This window comes from Equus quagga, chromosome 1 (assembly GCF_021613505.1).
Source record: "Equus quagga isolate Etosha38 chromosome 1, UCLA_HA_Equagga_1.0, whole genome shotgun sequence".
In the NCBI taxonomy this organism is placed as follows: Eukaryota; Metazoa; Chordata; class Mammalia; order Perissodactyla; family Equidae; genus Equus; species Equus quagga.
This window is the reverse complement of record NC_060267.1, coordinates 19,221,624-19,239,655: the sequence shown is the minus strand read 5'-3', so window position 1 is coordinate 19,239,655 and position 18,032 is coordinate 19,221,624. Positions and strand designations below refer to the sequence as shown.

The following is an 18,032-nucleotide window of genomic DNA, read 5'->3' as shown; positions in this document are numbered from 1 at the left end:
TTTGTCTTTGTGGACAAAGTCTAACAAGCATTAGACAAGAAAGGAATGGATACCACAAACTGAAAAAGAGTATACTGAAAGCCTTGTTAAAAGTGATCTCAGGAGTTCACCTGATGGGCCTTCTGAGTTACTTCTGACCACATGTAAACTAAAGCCAAGATGATGGTGTTAACTGTATAAACCCTTCCCTGTTCCTCAGTTCAGTTCTTATAGAAGGTAATCTTTTGACTTCCTTGTCAAAATGCATTATACCAATGGATAACTTCTATCATAGGTAATTTAATTTAACTGAACCTCTATCTTAACCCTACCCTTAGAATCAGCATCAAAATGATCTGGACAACTTATGCCTATCTCTGTGATCCAGCATCAGGCCCAATTTCTCTGGACGTTTTACATATATATATATATTGCTAGCACTTGAGAATTTTGAGATGATAATCAGGCATTAACGGTAAGAAAGAAATGGGAGTAGGAGTAGGGGGCACAGAGAGGAAGGTAGAAAGAAGATATTTGGAACTGGTAGGCTTTAATAAGGAAGTCCCACCCTTTTCCATTTACTTCTTATAGGTTTTTATCTTATCTTCTAATCCAAAACCAAAATAGGTGACTGAAAATGTATTTACTCCTTGGAATGGAAGTGTATCTGTCCTGTTTTCCCTTTCCCATCAGAGATAGCTTCCTGAGGACCCAAAAAAATAGATATATACTCTCAAACACAAACAAAACATGCATTCAAGTGATTGTTTTACATTTTCATAACATTTTAACATTTAATAGAAACTATATACAATAATTTTTTATTTTAATATTACATAAGATAGCCACTACAGATATTTACATAAGTTAGAAGCAAGATGGATGGTTAAGGAGGGCCCAGTCCTGTGGGCTATTTTCTTAGAGGTTATAGGTCAGAGTTCATTGGGGGGAGAGGTTCAGATTAACCAATTAGGTGAGAGGCGAGAAAAGGCTAAACTGCAGGCTGTTAGATAGAGATAACTGGATATTGAGACCATCAATATTCCAAGGGTACACAGCTCCCAGCTAAACACCTATGCGGATTTGCTCCAAGACCTGGGAAATCCCATTACAAAGATGTCTCTCCCCTTAGGCACAGTCCCAAATACTCCCAATCCCAGCAGCTCTGACAGGAATCACCTCTCTCTCTAGAGCTTCCTTGCCCAGCATGGGAAGACACCCACAACTTTTAGACACTATCGGTCCCTTCCCCCAGTATTTGGTTTGTTTGACTATAGCACACAATAACCCAGGGGAAAAACAAGGTAGTCTGGGTTGTCCTTTAGTGAGAGATAGTCACAAATACTGGTTTAAAGAATGGGAAATTCAAATCCTCCAAAGTCAAATGGTTCCCAAAACAAACTATCAACTGATAGAAGTGGGTTCTGGCTTCCCATCTGCAGTAGCCACTCCACTCTGAGGCAGTGATACAGAGGCTTTCTCAGAATTTCGAGATCCCTGCGATCTGCACCCATCTCCAGCCATCTGCATCTGGCCCTGTTAAAACAAAGTCACTTAGGTTACAAATCTACTCACTGTGGGCTGAAGCATGAATGTGACTTATCAATGCCCATGTACAGGAGCAGTAAGAACAAGACAACAGACATAAAATAATGCTGGGTCGCTGCTCATCCCCATACTTAACTATCCCTGACCCTTGGAGTCAGAAGTTACTGCTTGCAGCATTCCTGAGGCACTCCCAACAGGAGGGGGAGCTGTGGGATGTTTCTTCCAAATGAAATAGCCACTCTCTGCTGAGGTTCCAGAACAGCCAACAGATCATGGGAAGACAGTCCTTTGGGCCTCTGCTCGAAACCAACAGCTATAGCATAACTGCTGGTCTTCAGTCAGGGCCACCGGTATCCCACCCCAAGTCTCAGAAAAGAAGCCAAATCATATAACTTGCCCTTACTCTATGATAGAAACAAGTGCTGAATTCACCCTTTTTTAAGGAACAATTTACCTAGATTCCTCATCTCAACATTTTCTAGTTAACTAAACAAATTTGTGTCCTGCTCTCTGAGATATATGTGAACCAGGGCCATTAGGGTGTTCTCTCTAAGGGTCCACCAGGAGAAGTGCCACCTGGAGGCACCTTTACAGTCTAATTGTGATGACAATCCCACTCCCTGGGAGTACATGCTAGCCAGAACCAACAGGGAATACTCTGCCTGGCTGGGTCACTACATGAGGGAAGCCTGGCTGGGGCTGTTCTTCACTTGCCAAAATATCCACTGGGCCTTCAGCAATTTCTTTGACTGAATGATCTTCAAGGGTTAGTGACGGATCAAAAAGTAAGGGTGAAGGAGGGCACTGCATACCATCACCCACAACATCCAAGTCCTAGGAAAAGAAAGAAAAAGCCTGTCAGCAATACCAAGGGAACAATAAGCTAAAATTGGCATATTTTTCAGCAAACCTCAAAGCAATTCTCCCATACTTCCCTCATCCCTTGCCTACTTTTAATCAAAATGAGATTTTCCTAGAATGTCCAACAAATGGGATAAGATCCAAAAGCACCAAGAATTTTTTCTTGCTGCTGAGTATAAAGCACAGACCACTACAGCAGCTTAAAAAAGTATATTTTTTAAGTAGGAAAACTTAGAGACAGAAAGTACTAATAGTAGCCACCAGGGGCTGGGGGGAGAGGGGAAGTGAGAGTTATAGTTTAATTGGTACAGAGTCTAGAGTCTCTTTTTGGGCTGACGGAAAAGTTCTAGAAACAGAATGATAATGGTCGCACGATATTATGAATATACTTAACATCACTGAATTGTACATTTAAAAATGGTTATAATGATAAATATTATTACAAATATTTTACCATAATAAAGAAATATTTATTAAAAGCATATTCCCTCTAAGACTAACTGTAGTGAACATCTAAGTTCATCAGTGGTAAATCTAATATGGACAATCAGTATAATTACAAATTAAAATGAAATATTGCCTTAAAAGACTGGACAATATGAGACTGCTTGATTAATGTCCTAACAGCCACAAAGCAAGCCAGTGAGCAAGAGAGACAGAGGGAAAAAGGAGAGAAAGGACAAAAAATTCAAAGTCCCTCTGAATGGCTAAGAAATACTATTTTGGGTTCTTAAACCTAACACAGTCCAAGTGCTCTCTTAAAAAAAGACATTATATTCTACAGTCTATGTTTCTTCCAATTGAACTGGCCATTCCACTGGGGTACTGAATGGCCAACAGACCACAGGAAGACATTGCTCTTGGCTCCTGTTTGAAACCAACAGCTACAGCAAACCACTGGTCTTGATTCAGGGCCCAAAGCATTGCAAGAGCTCAATGTGTCAAAATGACTTTCAGGGCATCACTTTCTAGGAGTCTAAACTCTCCTTCCCAAGAGTGAAAAATACCCAAGGGTTTGTACTCCCCTATGCCCGATACACTTTACAGAGGCTCCATGTTTCCAGCAATTGAGCTTCAGGAGAAGCTTAGTTCTATGCTTTTAAATAAGTCTAAGAGTGTGAAACGCTTTCCCTTTCTTTGGTGTTAATCACCAAAAAGGAGAATCACATCTTCACAATAATTAAGGTAAAGAAAAGAATATAGTTAAAGAACATACTGGATTTAAAGCTGCTCTATTTAGGCAGAAACATAGGATAGTCAGCTACCTATAGTCCATTTCATATGTGTTAGAAACTTCTGTACTATCCACAGAAACTAGTGTTCTCACATGATTAAGACTATGAACTGCTTTCTCCAATTCTTTTACTATGCACAACTATTATACAAGCAACTAACTTGAAATTTAGAAGAACCCATTTAAGTAGTGAGGCAAAAGGTTTCCAAGTCTCAAGATGACAACGGTATAGAAATGTTTTTAAAGGAAAATAGAGACTGAAAAGGCTTTTCACACATATTCAGTGTTGTCTGTTACAGGAATTAAAATTGAGAAAAGGAACCTAAAATAAGAAAGGAAAAAAGGATCAGCAGAAATGCCTATCATAACAAGCATATTTAAACACATAAGCATGAGAACACAAAGACAGAATCCACATTTTGTTCTGATCTCAAAAAGAAAGCTCAAAAACCACACACACACAAACAGCAAGCAAGGTCAAAGTAACAGGATTAAGGTACTACATTGTTCCTTGCCAAAACATCCTTGGATCAAAGCACAGAAAACAGGCAAGTGTAATATCCAGAATGAAAGGCTGAATTTTTACCCATACTAATATCAGATACCTGGTGCTCCCATACGTTACCAGAACTTAATAAGAAATGATATCTAAGGCAGAACATAAGTAACAAGTTAAGACTGCTTGGTGAAATTCATATAATTAAGAAATGATTTTTTCCCAACAAAATTTCCTATTAATAAATATATCCAGAATTTGTGGGAAGACAAAAACTTTCTAAAACTGGATTTTCTTTCAACATTTTCTGGAGAATTTTTACCTCCAAAGATTAAGAATAAAACTATACTTTTTAATGACCAATGTGGTTTATCAAAAGTACATTAATATGAACATAATAGATGATCAAGTACTAACATCTGATTGTTCATCATTTTTAAACCTCTAACAACAAAGGTCCATCTTAAAAACCCACTGGATCCTCAAAAATAAGGTTCCTTCTCATACATTCATGCCACAAATAAGGATTAACAGATTTGAAAATATATTTTTAAATATTTTTTAATTAAGATTCCTTAAATGTCAGTTTTCACCTACGACCACATCTTATAATATCTAATATTTTGTGTTATCTCTAAAGAGCAAGAGAAATGCTTCTAGAAATTAACAGACAAAATAAAAGTAACCTAGTACATCTACATAAAACACACATGCTAGTTTCTATATATATATATATATATATACATTAAAATCTGAAGAAAGTTTGGCTATGTAGTGCTTATAGGTTATTTTTTAGATCCTATGCAGTGGCTCTAAGCATTAATTAAGTTAAAAAAAATAGCACTTTTCTGGGGTTTCTTCACATGTAAAATAAAGGGAAGTGGACAAAAATCTGTCTTTATCATTCCAGGACTATCTATTCATTTATTCTCTTCAACAAAATCACATTGGAAAAGTTTGGGAAAGCACTGGAGTATATAATCTCGAAGGTCCCTGTCTAGTTCTCATATTCTACAATCTGTGTGAAAGAAACTTTTTAAAAAGCAAATATAATCAAGATTATAATAAAAATTCTAATTTTATTATAATGAAGAAATGAAAATCAAAAGTTTAATAAGACTATAGACAGTATATAACCAAAAGAAAAAAGTGGAAAGAATACAAAAAAAAAAATTGGAATCAGTTTATTCTTTTTTTGGAGGAAGATTAGCGCTGAGCTAACTGCTGCCAATCCTCCTCATTTTGCTGAGGAAGACTGGCCCTGAGCTAACATCCACGCCCATCTTCCTCTACTTTATAAGTGGGATGCCTGCCATAGCATGGTTTGCCAAGCAGTGCCATGTCCACACCCGGGATACGAACCAGCAAACCCCAGGCCGCCAAAGCGGAATATGCGCAATTAACCGCTGCGCCACTGGGCTGGCCCCGAAATCAGTTTATTCTTAATGCCACTTTTTCAGCTATAACTCTGTCTGGATATATCTTTTTTAATGAGCAATATTCCTGAGGCCACCCAAGCCTTGCTTCTACCTTTAGCAAACAATCTTGCAACCTATACTGAATTTTCCATTTAGATTTGTCACTTCAAACATGTCATAGTTATATACAAGACACTTTTATTATGAAATTCAGAAGATTTATCTTCAGAATAAATAATGAAGACCCTCATCCAGAAGGTTAAAGATTAAGCAAAGTGCCAAGACAGATGGAATGTCAATTGATCCCTACAGTCAAATAGTAGGGTAGTGCTAATTAGGAAAACAAATGAAATCAGAGATGAGTTTATGGGCTGGGACCAATCAAGGAACAAGCTGAAAAAGGTAATGTACATACTTAAAAGGTGGTAAAGTAAATACTTAGGGAGATCACTGTTGTTCTAGTCTGTTCACAAGAGACTCCATAATAACATATCAAAAGTGAAACACAGCCAGAGTTAAGTTTAGAGTCGTTTCTTAGGAGACTCATTAATCTGAAAATGAAAACCCTTACTACAGGGTCAAAGCACAAGTTTACACTGTCAAGAACAGATATCAGAATTTGTTTGTATTATTAAGATTCTAGCGAATCACTCACCTTGCGGATGGTTACCACATTTCCTGGCTACACAAAATGCAACCATAATCTTGACTTTCCAATTTCTCTTAGTTTACAATTTCCCTTATTCCCACAGAAAAAGAAAAACTTCTGCAAATTTAAACTGTCTCTAAGTCAACATGTTAACATAGAAATATAACCGTACATATATCATTTCAAAAACTTTTATCAACTCTCCTGACCACAAAACTAACCTATTCTTACCATTAATAAATAAGGCCTTGCCTCAAGGGCCAACCAGAGCAGAGCTTCTCTAACTTACATCACTGAACTCCAGAGGTAAACTCTCAGTGGGCTGAAGCTCAGCAGCACTCAAGTACAGATCCATGGGGCCGGCTTCCAGATCGTCTGGCACAGACAGTACCTGCTCGGGCTTATACATCTGAGGAGGCAACTGGAAATGCAGTGGGCAGCAGGGATCCTCAGAGAGGCTTACAGGAACCGGTTTGTTGCAGGGTACCTCTTCAGACCCCTGGCAGCATTTGAAGAGAACCTGATTCGTGTCCTGACAAATATCTGTAGAAAAACGGTCAAGGGAAATAAAATGGATCTATCGGAGGTACAAAAGAGAAGAGTTGTCTGCCACGTAAAACTCAAAGTCTGGACTACACGAGATAATTGGTTACATTTGATGCAGAACCAAATGCAGTGAGCAATTTTTAAAGTTATTTCTCAAAATAAGGTCTAAATTCACTAGCATCTAATCGTACCTCTATCAGAAACTTAAAACTAGTCCCCAACCTGTTTCAGAATCCTAGCTATTTAAAATAGAGACACTAACTTGTTCTCCCTTATGAGGGTCAAACACAAAATATTTGAAAACACAGCACTAAGTAAACAGCAATTAACAATCCTAGGAATCTACACCTATTCAGAAGAAACATGTCACCGCAAATGCAAAAAGCTTGCAGGAGCCCCCTACCAACCCTTCTCCTCCAAGAGGCAAGACATACAATCTTGTTTCTATTCTCTTAAGCAGACTGGTAAAAAGTTAGCAAAAACTTTTTGAACCTTGTTTCTAAACTGTTTACATAATAAATTTGTTTAAGGTAGCAGGGGACTGGGGAAAATAGAAGCTCTAATAATAGTAACTAGGTATCACATTCTGACAGAAAATAAAAATAAATCTCCATTCCTCCTCCCGTTTTTTAGGGGGAGGTGGTGGTAGTGCAGAGGAGTTCTGTTAGGATCCCAAAGAGAAAGGGAAGGAGATAATTTTGCTTATAAGGGCCCAGGGAAGGAAATACTCCAGGAACGCTCCAGGAGCTCTAACTTCTGTTAAGGGTAGAAGCAGACAAGGGCTATATTTCCAAGTTGGCAAAGCTCTGCAGGATGAATCAAAATTGAAATCATGATTAGATAAAATAACAAAATTTCAGTTCAAGTTACTCTACAAAATACATTTTATTCGAGTGTTACCATTTCTTGAAATCTTAACTACATGGTTATTTTCCCTAGATTAATAGACAACCACTATCTCAAATTTGGGCTTATTTTTAAACCAGAAAGCACAATTTTCTATAAACTGACTGTACCCAGGATTATGGAATTATGGGTACTTTTTATCTCCAAAATTTTAAGGTAATTTTTAAAAATTAAAAACTATAATGTACCTTATAATTTTTAAACCAAATAAAACTTCTTGAATAAAGCCATTTCTTTCAATCAATTCTTGGAAACTGCTAAACTCTAAGGCAGGGTTTCACAACCTTGACACTACTGACATTATGGGCTGTCCTATGCATGTCAGGATGTTTAGCAGCATTCCGGCCTTCTACCCACTAGCTGCCAGTTAGCACCTCCACCCTCAGTTATGAGACAAGCAAAAATGTCTCCACACATTGCCAAACGGGACAAAATGGCCCCCATTTGAGAACCACTACTCTAAAAACAGTAAATAGTACAAAATAAACAAATACATATTGAATGAAAATGAAAGACCAAATGACCAAACATGAATCTAACGGGAATAATCAGATTTGCAGTCTCTGTGCTTAAGAAAATCTAAACAATCTCTAACGAGCGTAAGAGTAAGAAGCCCAAACATATTTAAGTTATTAATATTTAAAGTGTTAATCCGTTAAATGTTTTAATAGAAACTTTTTCATAGAATTCAAAGGACTTCAACAAGTCTCTTATTAATTTAATACCACAATATCTTAGAAAAACCCTCCCCCCCATCCTCTGCCACCCCCTTTCCTTTCAAATGGGGACAAAAGAGACAAAGAGAAGGGAATGGTTGACCTACAACTAGCGTCTGGGTCCTTCACTTTCAGTCCAGTGCTGTCTCCATTAGACCAGAGTAAAGAGTTAACAGGTCACCAATGGCAGTCGCATCTTTCTCTGGGATAAGGACTTAAGGAAGGGTAAGTGACTAGGCAACTACGGAGTGGAAAGGAAAAGAGCATAAAAGAAAAAATACTTCCTTTCTCTTTTCAAATACATTTCATTTCCGACTTCGCTTTTTAAAATATTAATATTCTCATATATTGAGTATAGTACTATAAGAAAAGTCTAAAATAGTCTTTAATATCTATAAATTGGGGGTTTTGCCTTATAAAGTAATTCAAGCTCACTGAAGAAAACCTCAAAAGTTCTATAAAGCAGAGGAAAAAGAGACATTCATAACTCCACCATCCATAAAGTCACAGCTCTATTACATTCTCTCCCAGTATTTTGTTCCATGTAGTTAAAACATACTCCACAGAATTCCATATCCTATTTTTGTCACCATCAAACATCTTCCTATGTCATCCGTAAATTTTGTTAAATGTTTAATGCTTGAACATATTCCACATTATGTTGTATCACAATTCTTTTCTATTCCTCTCTGAAAATTTTAAAGCTGTCTCCAATTGGAGGAATTTCATTAAAAAATATTAATCTTCATTTGATTATCTCCGTAAAATAAATTCCCAGAGGTGACATTACCAAAGAATATGAATATAGTCTAACTGCTTTCTAAAAAGCTTGCATCACTTTATATTCCCACTGGCAGTGTTGAGAAGAGCCCACTTCACCATACCCTCACCAACTTCTGAAATTCACACTCATTAAATATCATATGTATACAAGTATCAAATTTACAGACTTAAAAAAATTTCCTTGTTTTATTTCCTATTTCATTTATTTGGAGTGAAGATAAACTTTTCAACTATCAGCCACTTCTAGTTTTTCTTTCCCCTCCCCAAGCCCCAGTACATAGTCATGTATTCTAGTTCTTCTATGTGATCCACCACCACAGCACAGCGACTGACAGGTGAGTGGTGTGGTTCTGTGCCAGGGAACCAAACCCAGGCAACCAAAGCAGTGAGTGCCAAACTTTAACCACTAGGCCATCAAGGCTGGCTCAGTCCCTTCTATTTTTAATCTCTCCACAGACAGCTTTTGCCCAATTACATTTTGAGCATTTATCTTTAGTTTTTAATTACTTTGCACAAGCATTTTCTATATTAAGGACAGTAATCCTTTATCACATATTTATTGCAATAATTAATAAATTGGTAAAATATTTAATAAATAGAATAGAAAAAAATCAGTTTTCCTTTCAAAACACCAAGAAAAGGTTCTCCTCTTCATATTAAAGAAAATACATTTTACTTTCCAAATACTTTACATCTCTTGCTAGGCAAATGAAATCCAGCAAGATTTATGCCTTTCATATAGTGAGGATCATCATATTTAACAGGTGTTTTTACCGTGAAAGTTAACGTTTTCAATGTCCGTAAGAAAACTGCACTTTCACAATCCAATAAACAACCCAAAAAGTTTTGCAGCCCAATAGTAAATGTAGTCCCATAGCAAAATTAAGAGATGCTACAATGGTTCAAAGGCAAATTAATTGGGGAGGAATCAATCCATTTTCGGAAACACTAAGTTTTCAATCTGAATTAGGTCTAACAACTACAAGTTAGAGCCCTAACCACACAAAAGGATAATACTTGAAGGAAGCTCACAGTTTAGAACCGTCCCATTATTTTTGATGGAAAACCCAGTGATTTTATTGCTATTAACTGGATTTAACAGTATTACAATTCTAATGAACAAGTTAAATGAGGGATCTCTGTATTTTGGAATCCCAGTATAAACCGACTACGAATAAACATTAGCCCACATCTATCACCAATGACTCAGATGTTTCTTTCTAATGAATTGACCACTACATTTCAAGTTCTGAAATGGTCAACAGACCATAGAAAGACATTTCTTTAGGCTCCTGCTTGAAACCAACAGCTTCAGCAAACTGCTGGCCTTGATTCAGGGCCAAAGGAAAACAAAGACCTTCGATGAAGCAAACACAGAGAAGCCCACTAGCTTTCAGTCTAGCTAGCAAACTGAACAGAGTAAAAAGATACGGGTAAGGCAGTGTCTGGTCATTGGAAGAGACTGATTCGAACAACGAACATCATCCACAAAGGCCAAGCATCTCTGACTGGAACGAGTGGTATGGGCCTAAAATGGAGAAAACAGATAAATCAAAACAAACAAACCCACAAACAAATATACAACCACTTATCTATGAGAATACTCAAGTTACAATACATAAGAAAGGTATATCCTTAAAGACCAGAAACTTCAACATTTAACAAATTTATTCACCAATACTATGCCAAAGGAAAAATAATTTAAAACCTCATGTCCAAATAATGAGTCAACCCTAACTCAAAATACACCTGTCATGGGGGCCAGCCCCGCAGACCAGTTGTTGACTTCACTCACTCCACTTCGGCGGCACAGGGTTTCACCGGTTCGGATCCTGGGCATGGACATTGCACCGCTCATCAAGCCATGCTGAGGCAGCGTCCCACATGCCACAACTAGAAGGACCCACAACTAAAAATACACAACTATGTACCAGGGGGCTTTGGGGAGAAAAAGGAAAAATACAATCTGAAAAAAAAAAAATACACCTCTCTATATTAGAAAAGTGTGATATAACCTAATGGTTTTCAAACCACTTCGTCTTTTAACAGAACTCTTTTAAATTTTAATCTTACATGGAGCCTCAACAAATAGAGATAAAAAATGGTATTCTCAAGTCAGACTTGAGAAACAAACTTAAGAACGATCACTGAACTCTGCTTCCTATCAACCTTACCTCTGACATCCATTGCTCCTATTAGTCTACCTTTCTTCCCATCTTCTAAAACCAGATTCCCAAGCAACTTAGGTCAACCCTGTGTCCATTTCTGAACGGAAAAATTAACAAACCAAAGAATTTAGAAATCTCTGGTAATCCCTCAATTTGCAGATGAGAACAGAAGCGCAGAGAAGTTATCAGTGCAGGCAAAGAACTAGTCAGAAGGGAACTGAGGCTAGAACCCATGTCCCTGGACTTCCAGATAAGTGCTCTTTTCAACATACCCCATGTCCAGTAAGTCAGATTTCAGAGCTAAGACTGTGCAACAGTGTTTTGACGAGTACCCTAACTTCCTAAATAAAGCAAAGGTATACATCTTAGAGGTATGCACACAAATTACCTGTTGGGCGGCACCATCTGTTGCCAGCATTCTGCGTTCCTTCAGCTGCCTATGTAGTAAGGCTTCCACTCCATAGCGCTGACGATACCTCCGAAGACATTTTAGACGCTTTAAGTTCTCTCGTTCTTTGGCCAAAAGTCCCTCTGGGCCAGTCAGAAGACTACTACCTGGAGAGTCACAACAGTCAAGATGCTATTCACTAAGCAACCAGTCAAGGATGCTTTTCCAAATTAACAAGAAGTAAATAGGGAAATCTGTGGCCATAAGATAGCCAGTTTCAAAACCAAATTCTCCTCCACTCAAGGCACCAAGACAGAAATAAGTCTAACTACTACCAAATTCAACCCACAACAGCTTGTTGGACTTGGCATAAAACTTGCCTAGAGCTTCATGTTCCACTTTGCGATTATGTAAGTAACGTCGTTTCTTCTCTTTGAGCAGATGCTGAAGTCGTTTAAACTGATCAATGTACAAAGACTGCAAACGAATTAGCTTTTCACGCATAATCAGGGCCACTTCTTCTGCTGTATAGACACCAGCATGTCTGGAATAAAATAGAGAATTCAGCAAAGAAAAAAAAGCACAAGAATAAAACCCAAGCTTAAAAGGAGAAAAAGGTAGAGGTTAGACCTAAATTTGTTATTTAACAAGTAATCAGTGCTGAGATAATCACCTTATTAAACAGGAATATTTTCACACAGCCATTTTAGTATTCAAATTTTCTTATTAAAAAACAAAACAAAAAAGAAAATCTCCAAGAATGGATACTAATATATGATCTTACAATAATGGGGAAGAGGAAATGTTTCATTACATTTCCTAGTTATTTGCATTATGTTTAAAAAGAAGTAAAGACAGGGGCCAGGCCAGTAGCATAGTGATTAAGTTCGCACACCGTTTCAGTGGCCCAGGGTTCACAGGTTCGGATCCCGGGTATGGACCTACTCACTGCTCATTAAGCCATGCTGTGGGGGCATCCCACATATAGAGGAAGATTGGCACAGATGTTTAGCTCAATCAAAAAGAGGAAGATTGGCAACAGATTTTAGCTCAGGGCCAATCTTCCTCACCAAAAAAAAAAAAGAATAAAACCAGCAATTTACAGAAACGACAAATCTAAGACTATCAAAAAATGTGAAAGTTTTAAAAATATCTAATGTCCAAACAAGGTGACTACGTTCCATTTTCAGGAAAATGGTGATATCTGCATTAATATGTCTGAAACTCTAAAATACTGAAGCCTTAACCTAATATCAAGTTTATTAAAATGAAATTAATTTTATTGTATCCTGTCAGAAGAGAATTTAACCAATGGTCTAAGGACTAGAATTTATAAATGGGAAGCCACTATAATCAGAATTTACTACAAATCATTTGGGGGATAAGAAGGGAGAAGGGGTATGTGTGAGCGCCCTGACTAATATGAATGCCTAGTTTATGGGACAAATGGGTCATTTATTTAAAGAGAGATGCTCCAGACATTCACAGCTAGTTATTAAAATCATGCACTAACTCCCCTTGCCCTGATGTGCACAAATATAAGTCAAGGTTTTATTATTAGAATTCATGTTCAAAAAAGAGTCACCTTATACTCCATTAAATAGTGTCTCTTATTAAAGGGCATTCTCCCAACTTTCTTTATTTTGATAACAATGAAGAAGACTCACTAAGTTGAATTGATCTTTACCAAAACAGGCTCTGGATGCTTGTAGAGGTCATATGATAAAACTTAAAAAGACAAAGAAAGATTTAACAATTACTCTTAAGCTAAAACTTCACCAGTGCTGGATGCTGCTATAAATGAGCTTTTAAAGATTACTTTTTACAAGGCAATTAAGTAAATGGTTACTTTGAGGGAAATCACACATAAATACCTACAAAGGGGGAAAACACTATGCCAATAGTAATTCTAGTTAGAATAAAATCTCTAATGACGTCATCATAAACAATACAAAAAGCACCCTGCCTGAAACAAGTGAAGATATATGCTGTAAATTGTTAACGATTCAAAAAGTGGTCCTAGTGATAACAAAAACACTGGCACCAAAGACGAAAATTCTTAATTAAAAGAATTTCATTAAATAAACACTTGTATTAAATATAACAAGATAGCAGTATGTAATCAGATTAATAAACTAAGTATTATAAGCAGACATTTAACAACTCCATTTTAAATCCCTAAAAATGCATATATTTTAGCGAGCCATAATTTTTTTGGATAATCTCACTGGGAGAACTAAGGAAAGTCTGATATTTAGTTGCCTAATAGTTGAACATATCTGGGTCTTTAGTTTCCTCTTTGAATGTTCCTTTTAGGAGAAATTGACATCAATTACGTATTCCTTTTAACATTTATGCTTCTCATAAAATTAACTGGTATTTTGGTTTATACAGCACTCTCCCGTAAGTTAGATTAGCATGAATGTGTCCCCTAGACTGATCCACTCTGGGTTACTAATGACAAAAACAAGTTTCTGCACCTTTAAAGCTGAGTGTTTACCACACCAAAAGACAGTGTCTTTGTGACCCTACAGAGCATACACCTCTTCAAAGCAGCAAGTCTGGCATTTCTAGCAGCACAGTGGGGAAAAAAAAAGACTATGTTTGGTGTAAAGTTACTACTGTGAGAGAATCCTGCTAGAAAACAAACATTCCTTCTCAAACTACTTGGTCCGAGACTTTCCAAACAAGTGCTTCCTGACCACGCTGAGAATACTCAATAGAAACAGATGAAATCATTCTACTCAGAAAATGTAACCCTAAATGACTTCTTATAAACTCAGAATCCTAGATAATGAAGAAAATGCTATTCTGAGAATTTAAGTCCAACACAGTCAAGTCTAGAAAGTCATGACGCCTCTCACAATATACAGTACTTCTACCTTAACTGTCAGTGGGAAGTGTCACGAGACAGAAGGCAGAAAGAAAACAACCCAGTAAACTCAAACCATAAGACACAGAAATATGAGACTTTGGAGTGGCAATATTTTTCATGTTTCTACAATCCTAAGGGGATTGTGGGTTAAGGGAAGAGCAGAACCTCAGTAAGATACACTTAGGCTCATTACTCTCTTCTAGGTTTCTAAATCAGTTTCTCTTAGGTATGAAACCAAAGGAAACTCTTGAACATCTTTTTATTTTTCTTGAAAAAAAAAAAAAAAACCATAAAATGTATCTTTGCAAAAAAGTAGTTATTCAAATACAATCACTTTACTATTCTTGAGGTTTAAGCCAAGAACCCATTCACATAAAAACTGACCTAAGCATTTCTAAACCCACCTCCCAACTCCTATATCCAAGAAATTTCCTATTTTCTCCCCTAGTTGCTCAAGTGTAAAATCTGATGTCCAAAAATTTTCCCAAATCAGAAGACTTCTAAAAAAGAATCAAATCATGCCTTGAAGGTGGTGATGAACCATGACACTTCAATATACAGAAGCTGTTACTGCTCACAAATAGCTAAGCTATCTTCAATCCTCCCAAGTTATTGATCTATTAATGGTATGCAGTACTACATTCCACATACTAACTACATAAAATACTTAAAAGCCTTATGTGGAGTTACAACTTACTTTAGGGGATCTTCTTGATCACTGTCTATGCTATCAGCTTCACTGTCAGGATCACCTCTCCATGTCTGATCCACAGTGATGGGTTCCTGTTCCCCATCACTCCAGCTGTCTTCATCTGAGGCAAGGAAGGGAGAGCAGCCATTAAGACTTCCCACCTCTGTAACTCCACCACACAAAACTAGATTACTTAACACATCGACCCAAATCTTAATTTTAAAAAAACTTAGTTCAAAGGCACTGGCAAATAAAAACAGCTTAAAAAAAGACAACCCAGGTAAGATTATTTATAACATAAATGAGTTAACCATGCCCTCAAAAGCACAGAAAGGGCAACTCAAAATTATTGTTTCCTGAAGTTACCTAGTTACCCTACCTAGCAAAGATGATAAGTATAAAAACAGCAATGAAGAAAACAGTCCTAAACTCAGGAAAGTAAACCTAAGCACACACTACTTCAAACTGAAAAGAACTGGTGAACAACATAGCAATCCTGCAATTCTGACCCAATTGCCAACGAATTAGCAATAATATTGTATTATCAAGTGCCATGTAAGTTCAAGGCACTGTGCTAAACCAAAATAAGTGGTTAATGTTCTTCCTCCTTTTTCATTCTAGGAGAGAATGATCCTTACCCAGAATTCGACTGGCTTCACTGCGACTACTTTCTGGAGTCTGAGACCCCAGCTCTGTCTTAGCATATGAGCTCAGCTGGCACAAGAGTGTTTCACCCATAGGCCCTGGATTGGTCTTCTTCACTTGAGCATGAAGTGCCAGAGCATTCCTACGGGCATGTTCAGCACAGAAGGACACCCTAAGGAGACAAAATATTAACGTTTTATACTCAGATAGGTTCCCTCTTTCAAGAGTTTGATGATTTTCATAGACACCGATCTTTAGATCATTTTTAGGAAATTAAAATGACTATTAACTTCATTTATAAATTAAAAAGGCCAGTGAGGGGGCCGGCCCGCGGCCCACTGGTTAAGTTCACGCGCTCTGCCTGCTTCGGCAGCCCAGGGTTTCACCAGTTCGAATCCTGGGCACAGACACGGCATCGCTCGTCAGGCCATGCTGAGGAGGCACCCCACATGCCACAGCTAGAAAGACCCACAACTGAAAATGCACAACTGTGTCAGGGGGGCTTTGGGGAGAAAAAGGAAAAAATAAAATCTTTAAAAAAAGAAAAGGCCAGTGAGGCAGAGTAATTTAACTGGCCCACTGTCAACTCATTTGGGTATTGCTAAAGTTAATACAGGTGGCATAATCTAATGCTCTATCCATCAAACAAAACATTCCAACTATAAAAATGCTGACATCATCTCACACAAATCAAAGAAATCCAGTTTCATCTTTCAAAAGTGGTTCTGGAAGGCAACTCTACATTTTACTTCAATATCAATCCATTGTATATAATAAGATGTGGGACACAGTTTTAAAACCAAAAGACATACGCAGATCTATCTAGCCAAGTTATGTTCCTGCACGGATATCTTTGCTTATATGATGACAGCTATGAAACCTTTCCCAGAAAAACACACATAACACACAATTTTGCAAAGTTCAGAAACGGCCAAAAGAGCCAGGGACTCCCAGGGGTTAAGACTAACCTAGAATATCTCTTCATTTTACAGATAAAAGATCCAAAGAGATGAACTAAGTGCCCCACCTGGAAGTCTCCTTGCAGTTTTCCACCGTTTTAAGATTTTTTTCATTTTCCAAGGATATATCCATATCCCCAATTTTTACAAGCACAGCACCTAAAAACTCAGGCAGCTCCGCCCAAGCCCACATCATATCACATTCCCCTCTCACTTTAAAAGTACAAACGACATAGCTATCTATGCATATATACCCATCTTTCTTCTCAGGCTTTGGGGCAGCACTGGGACATCTTTTTCCATTCTTCGTCGATATGTAACTACACTGCTTGAAGGGCGCATTCTTGTCTTCAAGGATATGCTTAATGCAAAACTCCTGGCCCTCCAGACGAGGTTGCGAGCATGGGCGATGAGTGAACGAACAAGACAGGGGCTCCTGAGACCTGGGCACTGGGGTGATCCTCCCCCGATTGGTCGGCAAGACGTGGATCCGAATCCTGTTCATACCAAAACCTGGAGGGTCACACAAAAGATCAAAAAGCTCTTACCCTTCCCGAAAATTCCTGCTCCACGATATCCGGGCAGAGCGCGGGTAGCCGCTAAAGGGCAGACCGAAGTCACGCTCCGTAGCTCCCCCCACCTCCCGCCCAGGTCCCCTCTGGCACGAGTGGATTCGCTCACCTCAACTTCCCCTCCATGCCCGCCCCACCCCGACCACCAACGCGCTGAAAGTAACTCAAGGATTCGCACGGCCGCGACACCAGGGGGAAGCCCAGCGCGGCCGCCGCGCCGCCCCGCCTCCGCCTCCCTGTACGCCGCCTTTGTCCCGGCCCGCCTCAAAGCTCTCGGCTGGCCCTGCCCGTCCTCGGCGGCCCATGCAAGCGCCATTTTGTCCAAGGCTCCGGGCCCCGGAGAAGCTGGGTCCTGGGAGACTATGGGAGGAGAGCGACCCCAACGCAGACTGAGGCACAGTAGCAGCTCCAAGCGGATAGAAGGGGCGAAGCAGCAGCTTAACTGCAAAGGCAAAAGCAAGCACCGACGCCATCTTACCTCTGCCTCCACGCCGCGCAGCTAGCTCTCCGGCCGCGCCAGCCGCTTCTAACGCGGCCCCGCTCCTTTCTGGGCTCCCAAACGCTGATTGGCTAATGCGCCTACAGTGGTGTGTCACCA

The 18,032-nt window shown here is 38.6% G+C and overlaps 1 protein-coding gene and 3 non-coding genes across 5 annotated transcripts; all 4 read right to left on the bottom strand.

Annotated features, from left to right (window-relative positions):
• Positions 1-724: 724 nt before the first annotated feature.
• Positions 725-17,976, bottom strand: KANSL2 (KAT8 regulatory NSL complex subunit 2). 2 transcript variants are annotated; one of them, XM_046675544.1, is made up of 10 exons: positions 17,913-17,976; positions 17,117-17,375; positions 15,897-16,075; positions 15,265-15,379; positions 12,073-12,236; positions 11,693-11,859; positions 10,568-10,664; positions 6,475-6,728; positions 2,242-2,361; positions 725-1,515 (listed from the first exon to the last, which is right to left on the bottom strand). In XM_046675544.1, exons 2-10 carry the CDS (start codon positions 17,365-17,367, stop codon positions 1,384-1,386), a joined length of 1,479 nt encoding a protein of 492 aa, XP_046531500.1. In that variant the 5' UTR covers positions 17,368-17,375; positions 17,913-17,976; the 3' UTR covers positions 725-1,383. The 2 variants fall into 2 exon arrangements, with proteins under 2 accessions (XP_046531500.1, XP_046531509.1); XM_046675553.1 differs by having other exon boundaries at positions 6,577-6,728.
• Positions 1,739-1,875, bottom strand: LOC124231349 (small nucleolar RNA SNORA2/SNORA34 family). The gene has a single exon (XR_006886501.1). It is a non-coding gene; the product is annotated as a small nucleolar RNA SNORA2/SNORA34 family (small nucleolar RNA).
• LOC124231346 (small nucleolar RNA SNORA2/SNORA34 family) lies at positions 3,174-3,306 on the bottom strand. The gene has a single exon (XR_006886500.1). It is a non-coding gene; the product is annotated as a small nucleolar RNA SNORA2/SNORA34 family (small nucleolar RNA).
• On the bottom strand, positions 10,345-10,479 carry LOC124231340 (small nucleolar RNA SNORA2/SNORA34 family). The gene has a single exon (XR_006886498.1). It is a non-coding gene; the product is annotated as a small nucleolar RNA SNORA2/SNORA34 family (small nucleolar RNA).
• Positions 17,977-18,032: the final 56 nt, after the last annotated feature.